General features: G+C 54.0%; 2 protein-coding genes and 1 long non-coding RNA gene across 6 annotated transcripts in view; 1 reads left to right on the forward strand and 2 right to left on the reverse strand.

Annotated features, from left to right (window-relative positions):
* CORO2A (coronin 2A) overlaps positions 1-14,522 on the reverse strand; it is a 53,326-nt gene extending 38,804 nt beyond the window's left edge. The window contains exon 1 of one of the 2 annotated variants that reach the window (XM_082696510.1): positions 14,398-14,522. The gene's annotated coding sequence lies outside the window, so the exon portion shown is untranslated. Of the gene's footprint in view, positions 1-8,062; positions 8,153-14,397 lie in introns of those variants that run through there. The other variant, XM_082696511.1, reaches the window with a different exon arrangement.
* Positions 14,523-14,708: 186 nt separating this feature from the next.
* LOC309846885 lies at positions 14,709-16,538 on the forward strand. The gene is made up of 2 exons (XR_014302187.1): positions 14,709-14,938; positions 16,020-16,538. It is a non-coding gene; the product is annotated as an uncharacterized lncRNA (long non-coding RNA).
* Positions 16,539-19,339: 2,801 nt separating this feature from the next.
* Positions 19,340-21,015, reverse strand: part of TBC1D2 (TBC1 domain family member 2) — a 51,879-nt gene continuing 50,203 nt past the window's right edge. For all 3 annotated transcript variants that reach the window (XM_082694931.1, XM_082694932.1, XM_082694933.1), the window contains 2 exons: positions 20,515-20,636; positions 19,340-19,880 (listed from right to left, as the gene is read on the reverse strand). In XM_082694931.1, coding sequence (XP_082551057.1) covers positions 19,673-19,880; positions 20,515-20,636 — 330 coding nt within the window. In that variant the 3' untranslated portion in view covers positions 19,340-19,672. The remainder of the gene's footprint in view (positions 19,881-20,514; positions 20,637-21,015) is intronic.

Raw genomic sequence — 21,015 nt, forward strand, 5'->3', positions numbered from 1 at the left:
AGAAAACCTTGTGCCTCTCCCCCAAGCCCTCTGTGCTGATTTAAAGCTCTAATTCTTATCTAATCTAATTCTGAGCCAGACGCACTCACTCCTGCTCTCAAATGATCTTATTACATCTGGGGCAAAAAAACAGGACTGCCCAGCCTCGGGGACCTGGGTGGACATCCAGCCCAGCTCTCAGTCCTCCTTTCCACACCATTCTGTCTGAAAAGTCTGAGGGTCTTGGCTTGTACCATTCTAGTGATGGGAAGCTCACTCCTTCCGGGAACAGGGCAGATCCACTGTCACACTTCCTTCTCCCACTGAGTGGAAATCCCCAGTTCCCCTGCCTCTGTTCCTCCAGCTCCACCAACGGCACCCACGGCCTTCGCCCCATGGCAACCTTTCAGACAGCTGAGGCCCCTGACCACGTGGCCCTGCACTGGGTCCATGCAGGGAGGGGGAGTTTCTTGTGTGACTCAGGTTCCCATCTCCCCACTTTCATCGCCTCCCCATAATGTTCCGAGCTGTCCCCATTTGACACCTAGGTTGGAGCCCAGACCAGACTCAAATCCTCCAGATGGGGGCTGAGAACCACTCAGTGGAGCAGGTACCCCCAAAAGACCCTAGATTCACTTCTTAGAATAGTAGCACTGGCCAGACCTCAAGAGCTCTTGGGGTACAGAAAGGGAAATTGAGTCAGCTTGTCCGGGGACATCCATAAAGGGCAGAACCAGGAATGGGATCTGGATTTCTGGCACCCCAGCCTGGGAGAGTCCTCGAAGACATGGAACAAAGTTCCCTTTGATCCTGTGACTGGATACAGTACCAAATATTTTTTTCCTTATCTGTGTTGCTGTTCTCAGAGGGACAGATTCCAAGCATGGCTGGGGAAGAAGGCTTCTAATTGTGAGGCGCGGGGGTGGGGTGGGGTGGTCATTCACCGCAGCTGGACCCTCCCGAGACTCAGACTTTGAAAGGTGGGCTGCATTTCTCCAGACTGCGGTTTACGCTGAGAAGAATGGGGCTTCTTAGGGTCAGGCGGGGAGACAGACCCCAAGTCTTTGCTGCCAGAAAGGTCAGCACAGCCGCAGCCCCACAGTGGGAAAGGTGAGTGGGGAAACATAGACTCACACTACATTCTTCATGCCTCCTGCCAGAGACAGATTCCTGTGCTGGGTTCTGTGGACCCAGAGGTAGCAATGGGGTGTCTGCCCAGGGAACAGGCAGAAGAATGGAGAAATCACACCCTACCTGAACAAATCACAAACGAGGTGATTTGTCAGAAGGGGCAGCTGCAGAGAAAGGACCAGGAAGTTAGAGCAGGGAGGCTTTTTTTTTTTTTTTTCCTGATCATGTACTTTTCGAAAGAGAAAAAAATGAACCCCACCCACCAATATTTTATATTTTATACACGTTACTACTCTCAGGAGCTACGAGGCACAACGTATACATGAGGCGAGATTCATCGCTAACCAGAGTGACTCTAAAGCTGTATTTCAAATAGCGCCCCTCCCCCCAATTTAAAAAACAGCTTGGGCTGACTTCTTATCAGATTGGATTAGTTTGTCACTGTTTTTTTTTCCCCCTCTTCGTGTGGCTGCGGATGTGACCATGGCCAGAAACCCAAGTGTTAATTTCTTGTCCAACAGTACTCATATTATTAGAACCACTAACAACCCACTGTTCAGATAGCAATCTTCTTCTTTTTTTTAAAGATGTATTTATTTGACACAGGGAGAGAGAGTGAGAGCACAAGCAGGGAGAGTAGCAGGCAGAGGCAGAGGGAGCAGCAGGCTCCCTGCTGAGCAGAGAGCCCGATGCGGGGCTCCATCCCAGGACCCTGGGATCATGACCTGAGCCCAAGGCAGAGGCTTAACCCACTGAGCCACCCAGGCGCCCTCAGATGGGAATCTTCTAAAACCACTTGTCCATTTTGTGAGGATTAGTTTTGTTCAAACTGGTTAATATAATCCACAAAGCCAATCTGGATTAATTAGTCTGGATTAATTTGGATTAATTTGGATTCATTAACCAGGTTAAATTAACTATACTGAGCTCCCGAAAAGAGAGCAGAGGCATGCTTGCCATCCTTTCTCAAAGTTCTTTCCCCTTCTCTGCATAGACTTCCGGAGACACGAGACACGAGGCTGTCTGACGGCCTGAGTGGTGTCGGTGGGTCTGCATCTCCCAACCTTGAGCAAAGCCGAATGATCGTCTCGATAGAGCTCTTCCCTGCGCCCCAATCATGTCTTGCACCTCTCACTTGGGAGGCCACCAGAACAGAAGCCGGGGAGACCAGCAGGATTTTCAGGCTGCAAAGGATGGTAGAGATCGTCTAGTCCAACCCCATCCCCTTACAGGTGAGGAAACAAGGGGATGTGACTAGCCCACCGCAGAGCCCAGAGAGAACGCAAATGTCTAGTTCTTGATGTGCAAACCAGCTGCTTCCATGTCCCCGCCTCAGTCCAGCCCCTTCCTCGGCCATTCTCGGCTCCCTGCCCCTCTCAGCCCTCTGCAGCTGTATCCCCCGTGCCATGAGGTCGGCCACTGGCTCTGAGGCTGGCTGCAGGCGGCATGGAGGTGATGTGTGTCCCAGTCAAGTTATAGGTGCTATCAGGATGAAAAGGGGGGACACAGGGAGCCATCAGTAGGCCACGGTTCTAAGAGCCGCTCTGCTTCCCTCTGTAGCCTTGGTTCCTTGTCTGTGAAATGGGACCAGTCAAACCCAGCTCCTGGGTTTGCTATTTGGATACCCATGAGGTCCCCCTGATGTCTGTGGGCTGGGAAGTGACCCCTGAGGGGTGCTACGGTTATCCTGACACTCTGGAAGGTTTTGTTTAGGCGATGGGATCCGGGGGGTGAGATCTAGAGTCTGTGGAGTCTACCTCCGACTGCCAACCAGAGCCCTGGACACTGCAGGGCTTGGAGCCCCGGCAGCCCAGTGGTCCCCCGAGGTGCCGACCCAGGCCTGGTGTGGCGGTGGGCACCTGTGGGCATGGATCCCGGGCCTTCCAAGGCAGGCCTTAAGTCCTGCTCCTGTCTCCACAGCTCTGCTCTCCGCTGCTCTCATCCGCCTCATCTCCACATCCCTCTCCCCTCGCCCACACTGTCTTCCTAATCTCCCCACCTGACCTCTCCTAAGCGGAGTCCCATTTGGGCAACCCTGAGACAGAAGCATCCCTTCTTCCAAAACCTTCAGTGGCTTCTCCGTTGGGCATTCGAAGCTGAGGTGTGGCCCAGGAGTGAACCAAGGAGAGAGGTGGGGGCAAGGTGGGGGAGAGAAAAGGGGACAAGGGCAGTAGGGCTGGGTGCTGACAAGAAGGGGGTGCGATCTCCTCCCTCCCTCCCTCCCTTTCTTTATTTTTAAATTTTTAAATTTTTTTATAAACATACTCTCTATAGCTCTACAATACCTCCCTTTCTTTTTAAAAATTTTATTTATTTGACAGAAGGAGACACAGCGAGAGAGGAAACACAAGCAGGGGGAGTGGGAGTGGGAGAAGCAGGCTTCCCGCTGAGCAGGGAGCCCGATGAGGGGCTCCATCCCAGGACCCCAGGATCACAGCCCAAGCCGAAGACAGTCGCTTAATGACTGAGCCACCCGGGTGCCCCGGCGGGGGTGCATTTTCTATAGAGAACTTAAAAACAATAATAAGACTAGAAGTCTGACCTGTTATTATCATGATCTGCCTGCAATTCTCAACAGAAATGACAAAACACTCCCCTCTGCCAGGCCAGGCTGCTCCCGCCTCCTCTGCCCTTGGTGACTGCCCAGGACTGGATACTACGCCCTGGACCGAGCCAAACTGGACTGTGTTTGCCACTGCCCGAACAGGCTCACCGCACTCCCCGTTAGCAGCCCTGGCTTACACTGGTTCTCTTGCCAAGTCCCTCCAGCGCTCCACATGCCCCGCTGCTGCCACAAGGTTCAGCTTAGTGGCTCCCCTTCGTTGTCTTCCCACATGCATCCCCGTGCACTCCTTGGCTAGCCACAGCTCCCCCCGCCCCCCACCCAGGCCATGTGCGGACCCCGCAGCATCAGGTTCTCATCTCCCAAGGAAGACCGAGGAAAGGAAGCACCCCGTGCGATCTGGAACCTGCAGCACGGCAAAGCATACTAGCAGAGTCCCTGTCTCCCTGTGTGACCTCAGATTCATCCCAGATCCTCTCCAGCCTCAGTTTCCCCCTGTCCAAGGGCCGTATCCTCTCCAAAGGCCCTCCTTTCCTTGTCCTCAGTCACCCATTTCTCTTGGCCACACCCTGCACTTTGCCACCCTGTGAAAACGTTCCACCTGCTTCCAAAGTCACTAATCCAAGCGCCCCCTTGCTGACCGCCCATTGGGCGCTGCCTCAACTCCACTGCCAAGACTGGACACAGCCTCTCCATGAGGCCAGCTCCGGGATGGCGTCTGGGCCATCCGACCTCAGCCGCTTTCTTGTGTCCAGTGATCTGGGACACCCGCCCAGAGCTCTGCCCCCGAGAGACGCCTCCTCTACCTCATCCTCGCCTATCTGCCCCTCTCTCCTCTCCTTCCACGAGGTCCGTCACCTCATCCTCGCCAGAGACCTCTTCGCCCACTGACCTCTTTTCCCATCAGCCACCAAAAGTCTGGTGCTGGATGAACCAGGATACTTAAGGAGGCTGGGGAAAAAATGGACAAAACGCAAACCAGGACATGTATCAGTGGGGTGACAGCTTTCCCACTATAGCTCTTCTCCTCCCGGGACCCTTCCCTCTGCAAGGCAGGTCTTGTGACGGCATAGCCAGATCCCAGCGGTTGCCCGGGTGGCCTCCTCCTCCTCCTCCTCCAGCTGCCCATCACCAGCGCTCCTTGTACACCATCCACCCAGCTCTCATCCCACTGCTACCAGCGGCTCTCACGTGCACACACTCACCTACCTACCATCTTGGCCCCTATCTTATCAGAAGATGCCCATCTGAGCATGTCACTCCACAGCCACTGCTCCAGGAGCCCAAGGGTCTGGCTCACTCCACCTCTCTGGCCTCACCTGCCCAGGAATCAAAGCTGGAGACACTCAGAACTTTCAAGTCCTCAGAGGTCCCCGTCTGTCAGCCTCAGCATTGTTTCCTTGGTCCAGCAGCCTCCACTTCCCCCTGACTGGTCTTTGAGATCAGTTCAAAAGTCCTTCCTTTGGGGCATCTGTGTGGCTCAGTCAGTTAAGCGTCTGCCTTTGGCTCAAGTCATGATCCCAGAGTCCTGGGATCGAGTCCCACATGGGGCTCCCCACTCAGCAGGAAGTCTGCTTTCCCTTCTGCCCCTCCTCCCACTTGTTCTCTCAATCTCTTTCTCTCTCAAATAAATTAAAAAAAAAAAAAAAGAAGAGTCCTTCACTTAGAATAGCCTTTTGCAGTTGACCCTGAACTGGACACATTCTCTGCTCTGTAATCTTTGATGCCGTCTCTTCTCCAACAGGCACCTGTTGCAGGTTTTGTGGGACGTGAGGATTACTGTCTGTTGCCTCTGGTCTGTAACCCCACCACGGCAGCACCTATGTCTGTTCTGCGGTGTGCTGTAACCCTAGCGCCACGCCGGGCTTCACAGGCACTCGGTGACCCATACGCAAATAAAGGTCTCATTCATAAGAGTAAATCGAAAAATAATTTTGTAGGAAATGAATGTGTGGGCCTTTCTGGGTGAGGCTCTAGGGTGATTGATCTGTGTGGGGCAGGTCTCTGTGGTCTCTCTCCAGGGTGGGCCGTAAGTCAACCTAGTCCTGATAATGATCATTAACAAGGATGAGGTTAATGAACCAGCCAAGAAGCTCTCTGAGCTCTTTCCTGTCCATTATCTCTCCAGCTCCCCTCCAGGCCTTCCCCCCATTACTCATATAGCCCTGGGCGTTTAATGACCAGTCCACAGGGGCATTTCTGAACTCCGAGCTGGCGTTATGTTCATTTTGCAATGTGAACACTGTCTTCTTCGGAAGGGCCAGCACTCAGGAGCCTTTGCTTTGTGAGGTTGGGTGAGGAAAAAGTGATGGATGGGTTCAAATCCCAGCTTTATCTTTTGCTGGCTGTGTGACCCTGCAAAAATCCCTTAACCTCTCTGGGCCCCTGTTTCCTGATCTGTAAACAGAGGACAAGACTATCTAGCCAGGAGGTTGACAGAGGATTAGATGAGTATATGTACATTAAGAATCTAGGGTGGGGCCCTCCTGCTTGTTGTTCTGATTGATTCCAAGACACATTTTTTTGACATTTAACATCTCTGAAACTGAAATGCAACTTAGAGTTTTCTGTTTTTCCTTTCTTAATGGGTTATAAAACAATGGCATATCTCACAACAGATGGTACCCTGCATCCAATAAAATATGACAGGAGATTAGTTTCTTTACTTCCCTTGTAAAGAGGCGGGAAGGTGTATGAGAGCCCCACGGACTGAAGACCAAGCGAGGGCATCACTGAGGGAGAAGGGTCTGCGGGGGTCAGCATACTGAGGTGGGCCCCTGAAGCATTTACAAGGCCCCTGCCCTAGCCAGCGGGCCCTCTGGACCTGGTCCTGCCATCCCAGTCCCACTCAGGGGGTGGCCCAAGTGCCAGGAGAACACTTACCCTTCTGGACCTGACCCTGTGCTCCTGCTGCTGGGGCCTGCGGTCCTGCTTGGACAGTCTGCTCACTGTGCGGAGAGTGCTACCAGCCACCTCCAACCCCCGTCTCTGTCCCAGGAAGAGTCCTAGAACCTACTCCAGACACCTCTCCTTCAGTGCCGCCTCCAACCAGGCCACCCCTGGACCCGGTTCCCAACTGTCCTGAAGGCCAGCAGGGAGGATATCACCCAGGCCTCACCCAAGGCCACCCGCTGTGGGTGCCTCCTGGAACCCTCTAGCCTGCTGACGTCAGACCCTTATCCTCTCTGCATTATACTGTCACATATATTACATGCGGACAACTTGTTCTAGAAATAAACGTCAAATAGCGTGCAAAAATTTCAAAATATAGAAAAGACAAAAGTAGAAGCGATCATCAACCAGCTTCATGTGTCTGCGTATTTTCACATATTCACAAGTGTGGACCTACATTCTTCTCCCATATTCAAACCCAAGCAGGCTCAGTGCCCGCACCGTGTTCACCGTGTTCTCTGCCTTGCTTTTCCAGGTAATGCGACCTCGCGGACCTCCTTGACCCAGAACTATTTCTCCTCAGTGACCTCACAGCGCTCCCGTCTTCCACCCCTTCCCCTGGCACGTCCCTTAGCTCTCAGCGCCCCCGTCCTGCCCAGGTCCTGAGACCCAGCCCATGCGTATGGCCCTGCGTTTCTGCAGGCACTGGTCCGCTTCAATGGGACAGGCTGTGACTGGGTTACGGCTGTGTCCTCGGGCCCCCTCTAAGCACAGCCACACCCCCCCCCCCTACAGAAATACTCTTTAGCTCTTAAATCAAGGGGTATAAGGTGAACAGAGGCTCTCTGTCCCTGTTAGGTTTGATTGGAGGCCTTTTAAAATAGACCAGATGTTCTCTGAGACCCAGAAGGATGCTGGCCCTGTGTTTCTTGAACTGCCAGGGGCTCCAGACATCACAATAAGCAACAACAAACAGGGGCCTGACATTTTAGAGTTCAGAAGTACTACCATGCTCTTTATCCAATTTTAAGCCTCACAACCACCCTATAAATTAGGCAAAGCAGGTACTTATCTTTGGGCCATTCTACAGATGAAGAGGCTCGGGCTCAGAGAGGTGAGCCATTTACCCAATGGCCTTCTGCACTTTCCTCCCCTCCCATGTCTGGCTGACTTCCATCCCACTCACAAGCCAGCTGGGACATCACCTCCCCTGGGGGCCTTCCCCACCTCCAGCCCCACCCAGGTTAGGTTAGCTGTCCCTCTTTGAGGGCCACAGCTCCTGGGCTTCCCTATCAGAGCTGGAGCCCCCCGCCCCCCTCCCGGCTGCACACCCTTGCAGACGGTGCTGGGTCTGGTTTCTCTCCATCATTCCCTTGAGTACAGGGAAGCCTCAGTAGATGGCTGCTGGCGTGAAGATCGTTACAATCATCAAGGCAGGAAATAATCTCCCCACTTTATGGGTGAGAGGAAGGGGCAGAAAGAAGGGACAGGACTTGCCTACAGAGCACGTTTTAGGCCAGATGCGGGCTCCCTCCTCGGGGGCGTGGCTTCCTTCCTTCCACTGTCTTTTGCTGTCTGCAATCTTGGACTGCAGGCCACTGCCCCAGGTTCATTTCTGTCTCCTCCTGCACTGGCTGCGCCTACCTGGTTCAGCCAGGTGTGAAGGGGCGTGTCGTGGAGGTGCTCTGGCTGGGGCAGGCTCAATCCCCCAGCCTGAGCCAACACCCCGGGGGGCAGCCTTAGGGACAGCAACAGTAGCCACCCATCTATTGAGCACCTCCGTGTGCCGGCACTTTCCACTTACACCTCACTTCATCCTGCAGCTGGCACCATTATGATGCCATTCTGCAGGTGGGGCGGGGTGCGGGGGCGGGGAAGACCCGGCCCAAGGCTCACCTGGTAGCCAGCTGGGCCTGGATGCCGGGACCACATCCCTAGCAGCAGGAGGCCCCAGGAGTTTGCTGGCACCAGAGCCAGAAATAAATGCACAGTCAGAGTACAAGAGACAACTCCCAGGGGGCCTGCAGGCCTGGCAGGGCCCCAAACTCTTGCTCCCTGTCTCCTGGCCACCTCCCACCCAGGGCCCACGGGAGATTTGAGACTCTTGAGCTCAGGGAACCCAGGCCTGCCCCAGCAGCCCGGCTCTGCCCGGCAGGCAGCCCAGCCCAGCAGTCCTGGGCCCTGCCTGTGGGTGGGGTCACGCCACTTGCCCGCCCCCTGCAAACTCTGGGCTCAAGGCCAGACCGAAAGCAGCTGCCACATCAACCCTGCACAAGTTCTCAGCATCCTATTTCTTGTCAGAATGAGACCTCACCTATCTGTTCCCAACTAGGTGAGAGATGCTCCACAAGGCCCTACCTTTCACTGAGCCTCGCTTTCCCCATGTGTGAGCTGATGCTGGGGCGGGGTGAGTGCGGGGGTGTGGCTCACGGGAACCCACCAACTGACATTCCAGGTAGCAGAGCACAGTGATGAAGACGCTGGAGACTGAAGCCTGATAACATGGCTTCAGGTGGCTGACCCTGTGCAAATGGCCCAACCTCATCTGTGAAATGGGGAGAACAGGGCTCCTGGGAGGCTCAGTTGGTTAAGTGGCTGGCTGCCTTCAGCCCAGATCATGATCTCAGGGTTTTGGGATCGAGCCCCGCATCAGGCTCCTTGTTCAGCAGGAGCCTGCTTCTCCCTCACCCTCTGTTTGCCACTCCTCCTGCTTGTGCTCCCTCTCTCTCTCAAATAAGTAAATAAAAGCTTTAAAAAAAAATGGAGAAAATAGTTGAAAAAAGGCGAAGTAAATATGCCAAAATATTTATAATGATTACCTGAGATGAAAAGAGAAGATACAGATAATTTATTTTCTGTTTTCCTTTTTTTCTAAATTCCCCATTACCATCAAGTATTTATAATATAAAAAAAACTTTCCCTGTAAACTAACTTTATTGAGATATAACTTACATATAATAGAATACACTCATTTTTCTTAAAAAGTAGCAATAACAATGAGAGTATCTATCTTCCACCATGCTTTGAGGACTGAATGGGTTAATGTATGTCAAATCTTAGATGGTTGCCTAGAGCAGAAGTGCTATTAAGTGTTTGTTCAATAAATAAGCTAAGACCAGCCTGGCTTCCTCCTCTTCCTCCTCATGCTCACCTGGCCTGGATGCCCACCCCCCGTCCTCATTCCCAGCACCTACATCCACTGGGTCACTGCCTGGGTCCAACTCATCCCCCCAGCCTGGATTATTTCCACAACCTTCTCTCTGCAACCCAGAAGACACACACTGACATCAGATCTGGCCATGCCCTGGCCGTGTCTCACGGCTCCTCACTGCCCTCTACTAGAAGCCCTGGGTCCCCTATGAGACAGCGTCTCATCTCAACAAGCTACCTAATGTATCTCTGTATCTTTGTTTTTTTTTTTTTTTAACTGAAAAAGAGAAGTAAAAAGAGTACCCCCTCCTCGGGGCAGTAGAGTAGAGCTGGCTCAGTCAGTAGAGCACACAACTCTTGATCTTGGGTCACGAGTCCGAGTCTCAAGTGTGGCATGAAGTCTACTTAAAAAGGGGGGGAAAAAAGAGCATCCCCCCCCCATAATGATGCACAGGGCAGGGTCCAAAATCTGACCACCAGTGGCACCTCTTACCCATCTTCCCTGCCTTCTCTGTCACTCTGTTCTTGCCCGCTCTTCCGTGAACATGCCAGGCATGGTCCTACCCCAGGCCTTTTGCACTGGCTGTTCCCTCCACCTGGATGGCTCTTCCCCAGAAACCAGCCCAGCAACCTTCCTCACCTCCTTCAAGACTTAGCCCAAAAGTCTCCTTCTCAGTGATCCCCCAACCACCCAATTAAAAACTGCAACCCCATCCTTCCACTCCCCTTCACATGCCTGGAATGTAACTCCCGTGTTTTATTTGTTCCACCCCATTTATCACCATTTCCCTTTACTTACTGTTTATTGTCTTTTCTTCCCTATCAGATCGGAAGTTTCTTTAGGATAGATTCTGGGGGTCTATTTTATTTACTGTCAAGACTGCTGCCTCCACCCCAGGAAATACCGAGCACAATGTAGCTGTTCAATAAAAGAACAGCTAAATGACTAAATGAATAAATGTAAAGCACTTAGGACAGAATCAGGCAGGTGGGAAATACTCATTGTCATTAGTATTTTATTAGTATTACTGATTTTTCAAGGTGAGGATCCCATGCCCTTCCTCCTTGACTTTTCCAAGCTTATAATCACACTTTCCTAGTCTCCACTGCACCCTGCCAATCTCTCAATTATGGTAGGGAGCACAGGGCTCTTTAATTATATCTTTTTCCATTCAGACTGAACTGAACGAAACTGCCATTTCTTGTTAAGTCAAGAACAGTCAGATATTGGCCATTTCCCACAGTTTAACCTAATATATTTCTCATGTCAACCTGCAGGACCCTAGGAGGCACCTCAAGTCCTCGTACACAGTAGATGCCCAATAAATGTTTGTTCACAGAAGGCAAGCCACCTATTCCCGGCCCTTCATACTAGGTCTGATTGCAAAGCACCTCTAGTCTGGTCTGAAGGAGGCAAGGAACAGCCTATAGCCTTAAAATAACAAACAGAAGATCCTGCTCCACTATTTTCTGGTCTTCCTGAAAAATCTCTGTCCCCTGATATCTGGCAAAGAAAAATAGAAACAAAGCCACATTCCCCTGTACAACAATCCAGCTTCTGGCCATCTGGAACTAACAAAAGTCAAAAGCTGAATGAAGCCCCTTCCAAGGGAAAAAGACTAGCTGCAGTCCTCTAAGAGGATCTGTTTAATGATGGGGGAGGAAGGCTAGAACATTCTTTGGTTATCACCATGTTCACTGTTCCAACACAGGCTTCAGTTACAGAGATCTGTTAGGTCCTTTAAGGCGGGTTGTCAGAGCTGAAAGAAATTCAGCAATCATTGACTCTATGCCATTTCACAGATGGGGAAAGTGAGGTCAGAAAAGGAAAGGGGAGAGCACCTGGGTGGCTCAGTTGGCATGCACCTTTGGCTCATGTCATGATTCCAGGGTCCTGGGATGAAGAAACATGTGAGGTCTGCTTCTCCCTCCCCCTCTGCCCCCCCACTCATGCTCGGGGGCTCTCTCTCTCTCTCAAATAAATTTTTAATTAATAAAATCTTAAGAAAGAAAGAGAGAAAGGGAAAGGGACTGAGCCAAGGTCACACTGTGGGGTACATGCAGAGTTCATCCTGGATGTACGCCTAACGCCTACTGACTTGAGTCGTGAGCTTTCCTCTTGACCATGCTGCTTTTACGGCAGCCTGATCCCAGCAATGGAAGCTTTTTTTTTTTTAAAGATTTTTTATTTATTTATTTGACAGAGAGAGATCACAAGCAGGCAGAGAGGAAGGCAGAGAGAGAGAGGAGGAAGCAGGCTACCTGCTGAGCAGAGAGCCCGACGCGGGACTCGATCCCAGGACCCTGAGATCATGACCTGAGCCGAAGGCAGCGGCTTAACCCACTGAGCCACCCAGGCGCCCAGCAATGGAAGCTTTAATGCTACTATTTTTTAAGCTGCGCTTTTCAAATGAAATACTTATTAAACCTCAGGTAAAACACCAAAAGCGTCACTACATGAAAACTTGTTATAAATAACAGCACTGCATTCATCTTCCTCTATAGTTATTTCCTTAAGGTAAAGTCCTCAAAGGAAGAAGTCTAGGGCAAAGGGCAGTTTGAATCATTTTCCTGGACTCTTGTAACAGGCTACCAGATAGACCTGCAAAATTAAAGGCTGCTGGAGGATCCCCACAGCCTTGCAGCAGGGAGGTTTATCCTTTTATATTTATTTTTGTTCATTTTATAGGAATAAATACAGACCACTTTCACTTACTATATGGTATGCGTCTTCCAACAAATAAACAAATACTCTGGTCTTGCAATCAGAAACCCGGGGCGTGGCTGCTGGCTGGCGTGTCAACTTGGACAAGTCATGTCCCCTCTGGGGCTAGGGGATGCCTATCTAGACAATGAGGGGGTTGAAGCGATGATTTCTTCTGCTGCCTTTCAGCTTGGACATGCCATAATTCCACAGTACATTTTCAAATTATTAGGATAGGATGACTTTATAATAGCCAGAATCTACCATGCCCCTAAATCAGGCCAAAATGCTGAGCAGGAAAACAGATTATACATATGTGGAGATGACAAGACACTTAGGTAGCACTTAAGCGTGTGTGTTAGAGCTACGTTCGAGGGACAGCACATATACTTAGTCTGCTTTTACGAGGGGGTAATAATACTCATTTGTGGTCTAGCTCCAGGTTCTGTGAGGCTCCACCATAACCAGAGGGCACAGTCATGGCCACACTGCCAGTCAGATCAAGAACCCCAGACTTGCAGTCAAAGGTAGTTCACCCCCCAGTAAGTGCCCCCCCCCCAGCCTCTGCTCACATTCCTCTGATTATACAGAGCTCACCACACGCCCAGGCAGTAAGAAAGCTCTTGGGTGAGGGCAGGTCACGAAACAGACAAGAAGGCCCAGTCTTGGTTCTCAGAAACTACTCCCTCCATCAGGGCAGGCAACAGGAGAAAATGAAGAGGCACTGGAGGCAGGAAGGGGCTGGAGAGGGGCTCCTACGGCTCCTCCCTTCACCCCAGACCTCTAAGGCAGCTGCTAACCCAAAGGCATTCCGAAATACAGGAAGTGCACATTCTAGCCCTGATGCAGGTGGGTTCTGAATGAGCCCCAGGCTCACTACTACTGGCTCTGGGGCAGACACCTCAGCTCCTGCCTCTTCCCTTTTCTCCCTTTGGCTCTAGCCAGAGAAAGAGTGCTGGGCTTGGAGCTGTTCAGCCCGGAAGTGAGCAGATTTAAGGGACCTGATGATTGCCCCAGAGTGGAGGAAGATGTTGTCTGTGTGCCCAGAGCAGGACCAGCAGCTTCCAGCTGAGTGAGATCCCCATCATAAGAGCAAGACCTTCCAGAGGGGATTTTACTGAGCCACTGGGCCAGACACCAGAGGTTTTTTTGTTTTTTGTTTTTTTTAACCCTGAGAGCCTGGAGCCACAGTCCCTTAGACACGTGCTCTGTCCCAGACCCAACCCCACCCAGACACAGCTCTCTTGGCACTGTTGCTCCTCTGCGGTCCACACACATAAACCTGATCCAGCCCTATCATGCCTGGAGGGGCAGGGAAGGGGATGAGGGTGTCTGATATTATGCTCTAAAACCTGGTGGGTTCATGGGTCTGGTCCAGGCAAATCTGCAGCTGACCGTCCCTTCACTCCCAACTCAGGGCTCCCCCAGCAAGGCAGACTTGGCCGGCCGGCTTCGAGGGCCCTACCCTACATGCCTAGGAGACCCCGGGTTGTCGCCCCCTCCAGTTTCCCGTACCTGGAAGCTGAGGCCCTGCAGGCCACCCAGTCAGGAGGGGGAGCGTCCAGGGTCCCGCGGGGGCACGCAGGCCACCGAGTGGGGAGGGCTGTCGGGACCGCCTGGCCACACCCAGCGTGAGCGGCCCTCGCTGCGGGTTGGGGTGGGCGATGCAGACAGTACGGATCCCAGCCCCAAGCCGTCGGGAGCCTGGACCTCAGCGCGGCCTCTCTCAACGGCGCGGAGCGCAAGGGGCCACCCTTGCGCCCGCTATCCCAGTGAGGAAACTGAGGCCTGGAGAAGAGCGGTGCTTTGTAAGGTCACGCGGGGGTGACGGAAGCCTCGTCCCCCTGCGCCCCGCCGGGTCCCCCGCGGCGCGCCTAGCCCTGCATCCCGCCCAGGGCGCTGCAGCCGGGAGGCGCTGGGCGCACACACCGCGCGCACCGGGAAGGCAGGCACCGCTGGTGGAGCGGAGCCGCCCTACCTTGATGACGACCGCGCAGGTGGCGGTGGCGGTGGCGGCAGCGGCGGCGGCGGCGTCCGGCTCGGGCTCCGCGCTCCTCACCGCCCGCCGAGTGCCCGCGCGCAGCGCCACCGCCTCCTCCCCGCGCAGGCGGGGGGGCGGGGCCGATGGGCGGGGCTAGGGCCGGGCACGAGCCCCGCCCGCGCGCCCCGGGGCCGAGGGGCACCCCTCCTTCCCCACCCTCTCCACCGCGCTCCTGGCCCCCGGGACCGGTCTTGGGGCGGGCGCACGCGCACAGAACAGGCGCTCACAGCGCACACGCCGCAGTGATTGGGGCGGGCCGCCCGGCGCCCAAGCAGAGGCTGGGGGAAGCGAACCCGCAGCTCCCTTGGGGCGTGTCGGGGGGCAAGGAACTCGACCTCCCGAGCCTCCCTTCCTCCCCTGGCCAAATGGGAACAGTGACTGCTTCCGCGTCCGAGAGTGTTGGAGAATTAGACGAGACGACTTAATCTACCGGCCTGGCAAAGTGCGCGCGCAGAGCCGGCCACGGGAGTGGCGCTTGGTAAACCCGGGCTGGTAGAGAAATTTCCGAGGCTTCCCAGTCGGCGGGGAGGAGCAGAGCAGGGAGGGCAGCTCAGTAACGGGGGACTCCGTTCTCTCAGGAGCCAGGAGGGGGCGCTGCCGCCCGGTCTCGCCGGCTCTGGGGTCCTGAGCACACTAGGCAATGGGAGATGGGGAGATCCCTCCTTCTAATAATACGGCCATCTCACACTTACTGAGCCAGGCACTGTTGTAGACACCGTAAATGCATTACCTCACTTTACCGTCACACAAGCCTGTGAGGTTACACTATTACCTATTTTACAAATAAGAAGGCTGAGACACAGGTTAAGCACCTCGCTTGAGATCGCACAGCTAGTCATCAGCCCCAAGCAGCACGGCTCCCAAGCTCAAGCTCAGAGCCACTTCATCACACCACCCTTCTTGAGAAGAGCTTTGTTTTGTTCAGTTGTGCATCTCGGAGCACTTAGAACAGTAGCCAGCTCAATTCTGAGTGAATAACAGAGTATACTATGTACTTTACGTATATTATTTCATTTAATCCTAGTGACCCTTTTATTTAGCTGCTATTATTACCCCCATTTTACAGGTAAGAATATTGAGACTTAGAATGGCTAAGTAAGTCGGGGTTCTTGAGTATCTCCTTGGAAAGAATAACCAAGGTCAAATCCTGCACCTTATTCGGTGTTCACTGGGCCACTCCCTGCACCGAGTCCCCTCCCCGCTCCCCATCCCTCCTCTGCGTGGCCCTCAAAGCCCCGCCCTCCCCGCTCAGACAGAATGTGAGCTTCAAGTATCAGCCTGAGTCGGGTATTTCATATTTCAGAAAAGCAGAGAAGTCAGAATGTTTGGGGAGTTCCTTATATTTAACGGCTCAATATCGCCTTTATTTTTAATTACTCCTGAGGGTGGGTGGGCACCACCACCTTTCCAAGGCTAAGCTATCTGAATGTCCTAATTCACCTGGGGCTTGGGCCAGTATCTCAGGTCCGTCCCCACAACCCCCACAAACTCCGTTCTATGAGGAAGTCTCTTCCTACAGCATCTCCCTTCTGTCTGAACCAAGGCATCCTTCCGTCCAGGTTCGCCACCTTCCCAGGAAGCCTTCCTCCGTGCCCAGTGGGCGTGCCCTCCCAGCCTTACAGCTGCATCTTGTCCCCCTGCGCCATGGTGGTGGATGGCTGGGACTGTGTTGGGGAAAGGGCAGTTAGGCAGGGACCTTTGGGGGCCACAGGCATATGGGCTATTGAGAGGCCATTGGAGGCCTCCGCAGTAGACAATCCAGGACCCTTTCTGGGGATGCTGCATGTGTGCATGCCTGTACACCTGTGTGTGTGGGGGGGGGCGGGTGTCTTTGTTCTCCTGCCTCTTCTCCCCCCTGGTCCTTTTGAGGAGGGCTACCTGCCCCCCTCAAGCTTATGAATTGCACATTCTGAGGCCAGAGCAGGGATGACCTGCCCAGGAGCCCCTAGTTAGAAAATCACACAATAGGTTTGGCCTCAAAGCTGGGCCCATCTGCCAGTATCTTCTGTTGGGTCTTGATTGAATGGGACAGACACCCCCTTCCTTCCCTATGTGTCAACATGGCCAGTTTTGTCTAATCTGCCACGTGTGGATCAATACCATGTGCAGGATGAGAATGTGTGTGAGGAAGGGTGGCAAATTCTTCACCTACCTGCCCGACATGGAGCTTTCTGGGCACCATTGGCCTGTGTCCTGGGAGACTGAACGAAAAATGAGGGCACAGCAATGCCTGGTGGGTGAGGTTCTGAGTTCGGGGGATGTTAGTGGAGTACAGGCATTCTATAGAAGTCAGTGTGCACCTCCCACTTTGAGGTGGAGGTGGGGGCGTCTTCCAAAGTGCCCTTCAAGCCCTTCCTCCTCCTTTGAGGAGTCCTTTTGGGGGACATTGCCCCAGGGAGGTTCCCTGGGCAACTCCTGTCCCCTCCCCTATCCAGTGCGGCATGGATGGCAGCTTGCTGGGGGCCTAGTGGCTGAGAGAGATGCTGTGAGCTGAGAGGTCCCATCCCCTGGGATAGGAGGGTGGGGCTGTGAGGAATCAGATCCCTAGCTCTAGAAGGCCGCAGCCCCTGGGGATGGGGGGCAACAGCTGTGGTGCAGGGCCAGGAATCTGACACCACGGGTGGGCCCCAAGCGCCCTTGGGGAAGAAGGGGGAGGAAGGGAAGGCAGCAGGAGCCACAGACCTTCTTGAGCTGGGACAGCCTCCACCCCCACCAGTCGCTGTTACAGCCTCCCTGTCAGGTGGATGCTTCTTCCATTTTCCTTTGCCTGGAGCTCTCCCATGGGGCCCTACACCCCTCAGGAAGCTAGAGGCCAGGTCTGTTTCCACCCCCCGCCCCCGATCCTTTGGTGTTTTAGGCTCCAGAGGAAGCTGAGGTGAGCTGGAATGAACCCTCCGTGGTCTAACAGTTAGCACCTCTAGGGCTTGAGCATGGCTTAACCACTCAGTGGCGGGCTGTGTGACTTTGGGCAAGTTGGTGAACCTCCCTGAGGCTTCACTGTCTTGTTTCTAAACTGAGCGCAGCCTGGAGTGAGCAGTGCTCTAGGACAGGCAGTTCTGATTCCCGGCTCCAGCTCCAAGCATCTCATTTCACAGCTGGAGGAAGCCGGACCAGGGCCAGTCCTGTGGTCTCCAACCCGCACCCTTCCCCCCCCCCCCCCCCCGGCCCCCGGTGTATCAGAATGCCCCCACCCCACAGGCTGTGCGGCACACAGCACCAGAGTTCTTTAAGAGCCACTTAGGTGATTCTGTCGTTGGGCCAGGTACAAACCAGAGGTTACTGGGGGCTGAGGGCTGGGTCAGCAGCAAAGCACCACCCCTTCCCCTAGTCTGGGAGGGGCAAGGTGGAGGCCCCGAGCTGTTGGCTGAGCTGCTTCTCCTCCTGGGGGTGGGGAGGGGAGATGAAGGGGTTAGAGGGAGAAAGGAAGGGTGGTGTGAATGGGCAGGAGAAGGGGAGAGATGAGGGAAGGAGAGGGAAGGAGAGGAAAGAGGCAGGACACGGAGAGGAAGCAGGGGAAAGCTAGGAAGGGGAGAGGGGGTGTCTGATCTGGGGTTGTTTATTTTTTGTTGAGGAGGGAATTTGAATTTCAAGGCTGGACCTGAAGAACCTGAAGGTCATCTTTCCTGGAGCCTTGGGTCTTTTCAAGCTGACTGGCTGACGTTTCACCCTGCTAGTGGTGGTGCTTTACTCTGCGCCAGGCACCAGCATTGTGTTCTTTAGCCCTCCTGGGAGCTCCGGAAGGCTGGCCTTGTCTCCTCAGCGATGCCCTTAGGGGTACAGCACCCAGCCTGTTAGGGATGCAGCTAGGACTCCCGCAGGCTGCCTTCACACTTCACAGATGCCATTTGGTGGTGAAAGGATCTCAGTAGATGTAAATGTTTAGGAAAAATGAGGAAGGTTGTTAAGATCCTAGGTGGGGTGCTCACGGCAAAGCCGGGGCCCTGGGCCCAGCCAGCAGCCTCTATCATGTGGGAGGAAAGAACTCTGAACGTCTCTTCCCCAGAGCTCTGTGGGGCACGGTGTCTGGGAACTGGGTGTCTGGTGCGCCAACACCTCAAAGTCCCAAGTGTGTGGTCTCCTTCCCAGCCCTGGACAGGAACCTCAGATCAGAACTGGAAGTTCCCATGCCAGAATCCCCCAGCCCTAATCCTTCCTGCCGAAGACAAGACAACCCTCAGCCAAGGGTTCGCTGAGAAATGAGCAGCCAAAATCACTTGTGCAGCCTTGACCCCGGCCTTGAGGGGAACGGGGAGGCCTCTGACTGCTGAGGAAGGGTACAGAAGAGCCCAGAACCACTGAAACCGAGTTCCTGCACACAGTGGGTGCCAAAAGAGCCGGTCCAGACTTGGCGACAGGCTGTAGCTCTGTCCCTCTCACCATGTTTTCCTCACCCTCCAGCCACTCACTTTTCAGAGAGGAGGGGACTCTTCTTGCCTGGGCCCATGAAGCTGGGAGAGGGAGATCAGGCATCTGGCACCTACCCAACCCCCACACCAAGTTCCTCTTGGCACCAAGTTCCTCTTGGTGTGGGCAGGGGTTTTTCCCTCAGAACCCCTCTTTCCAAAACAGGCTATGAATGGAAAGGAGCGCATAGGTGCAAGGCTCAGGAAACGGGCTTCAGTGGATGGGAGCTGGACCTGGGACACAAGCAGAACCAGCACTGGAGAGGTGCCATGGCCCAGGAGGACACCCCTGAAATGCACAGGGCCCTTGCTCCTCAGGAAACCAGGAGGGGGCGGGCCCTGCAGGGGCACCCAAGAAACAGAACTCAGGGATGTCCCAGGCTGGGAAGACCCTAGTGATGGGACACCATGGGGCCCTGGGCCTACCCAGGAGGAGCTGGTGACTAGGAATCATTCAAATTCCAAAGCCTGTCAACTATTTCCAACATTTGCATTGTTTTATATAGATAAAACTTAGAGAAGTTCAGGTTACCCTATAAGACAGCATTCTTGCTTGTCTATGTGCTAAAGTGCTCTGTGGAAGAAGAGAGAAAGGGGTAGCATCCCTGGGTATGTGCTCATGAGTCCCAACCAATGGCTTCACAGCAGACATTGTTCTGATGGGGAGACTGAGGCTGAGAGAGGGGAAGGGATTGCCCAGTGTCACATGGTGCTGGAGCTCATGGGCCAGACCCCTGTTCCATGGCCATCCTCCTTGAGGCCTGACAGCCAAAGGGGAGAAAGGGCTTTGGAAAGGGCAGGTGGCCAAGTCAGGCCTCCCCCTCCCCCTCGTCCTCACTGGTGCAACCCTCTGGCACCGCTGGGCCTTGGGAGTTCCGAGTCTCCAAGTACTCGGCCTTCAGCTGTTCCAGCTCGCTCAGCTCAGCCTCCAGCCGCTCCCGGTGGGCCGTCCGCAGCTGCCGCAGCTGCTTCATAGGGAAAGGGTTCATGTCGTTGAAGGCGATGTGCATCAGTTTCCTGGGGGGAGAACACAGTTAGTCCAAAGCCAGGGCCCCGCTCGGTCTGCATTCACTGGGCCTTCCCGGGCACCCTGCCATTCGTTCTGTCCATGTGGCTGAGACTCACCTTCAAGGAAGGAAACAGTGAATAAGAAGACAACTCCCACCCAAAGTGATGTGTACTGAGGCAGGAAGAAGCTTAGGGCTATGGGAGTTCTAACTCAGTAAGAAAAGGTTTATCAGGGAAGGCTTCTTGGAAGAGGTGACATGTGAGCAGAGTTTTAAAGAACGAGTAGGGGTTGGCCTGGCAAAGATGGCAGCGGTGGAGGTGACAGGGAGACATTCTAAGTAGAAAAAAGTGCAAGGCCAAAGTCCCAGAGGCTAGTGTCGAGCCAGGAACTCAAATAATTGTTTGGTAGGGAAAGGTGGGAAAGAAATGAAACTGCCTAGAGGCTTGAATGCCACGGTAAGGGGCGGACAGACCACAGGGCAGGGAGATGTCCCTAAAGGCTTCTAAGCTGTAATGGAGAATCAGTATCACTAACAAATCTCCATTTAGCGAACACCTGCCTACCCTCGGCTATGGGTCCTGGGGTGCGTGCGGGTGGTGGGAGTGCCGGGTAGGCAGGGCGGGGGCGGAAGTGGGCTCTCACTGGCTGTTGCAAATGGTCTTGGTGAAGAAGCGCAGGTACTGGTAGATCTCCAGGGCATCTTGCAGTCTCAGGATCTCCTCCTCATTGTACTTGAAAATGGCCAAGGCATAGCGGAATATCACCTGGGGGGCAAAGTGGGGGCTCAGGTGGGACACGAGGGGTGGGGCCTGAGCAGGTAATCCCCAGGGGGAGGAAAACCCCCGTACCCAGAGGTTGAAAGCTTGGGTGCGGGATGGCTGAGGGGCAGGGGAAGACAGCGCAGTGTGGAACCTGGGCATGGGGACTGAGTCCTGGCTCTGTCCTGCCTTGTCGCAGGGCCTTGGTTGAGGTGCTACCCTGTTGGACCTAATGGGGGAAATACTGTCTTTACATGCAGTCAAATAGAGTAAAGCAGGAGTCAAACAGAGTAACAGATCTGAAGGTGCTCTGTACACTGTGGTACGTTATCAATCACCATGGGGAAACTGGGGTGGTCACAGGGAGGCCTGTCCAGGGTCTCCT

Source organism: Mustela nivalis (genome assembly GCF_964662115.1).
Source record: "Mustela nivalis genome assembly, chromosome: 13".
Classification (NCBI taxonomy): domain Eukaryota; kingdom Metazoa; phylum Chordata; class Mammalia; order Carnivora; family Mustelidae; genus Mustela; species Mustela nivalis.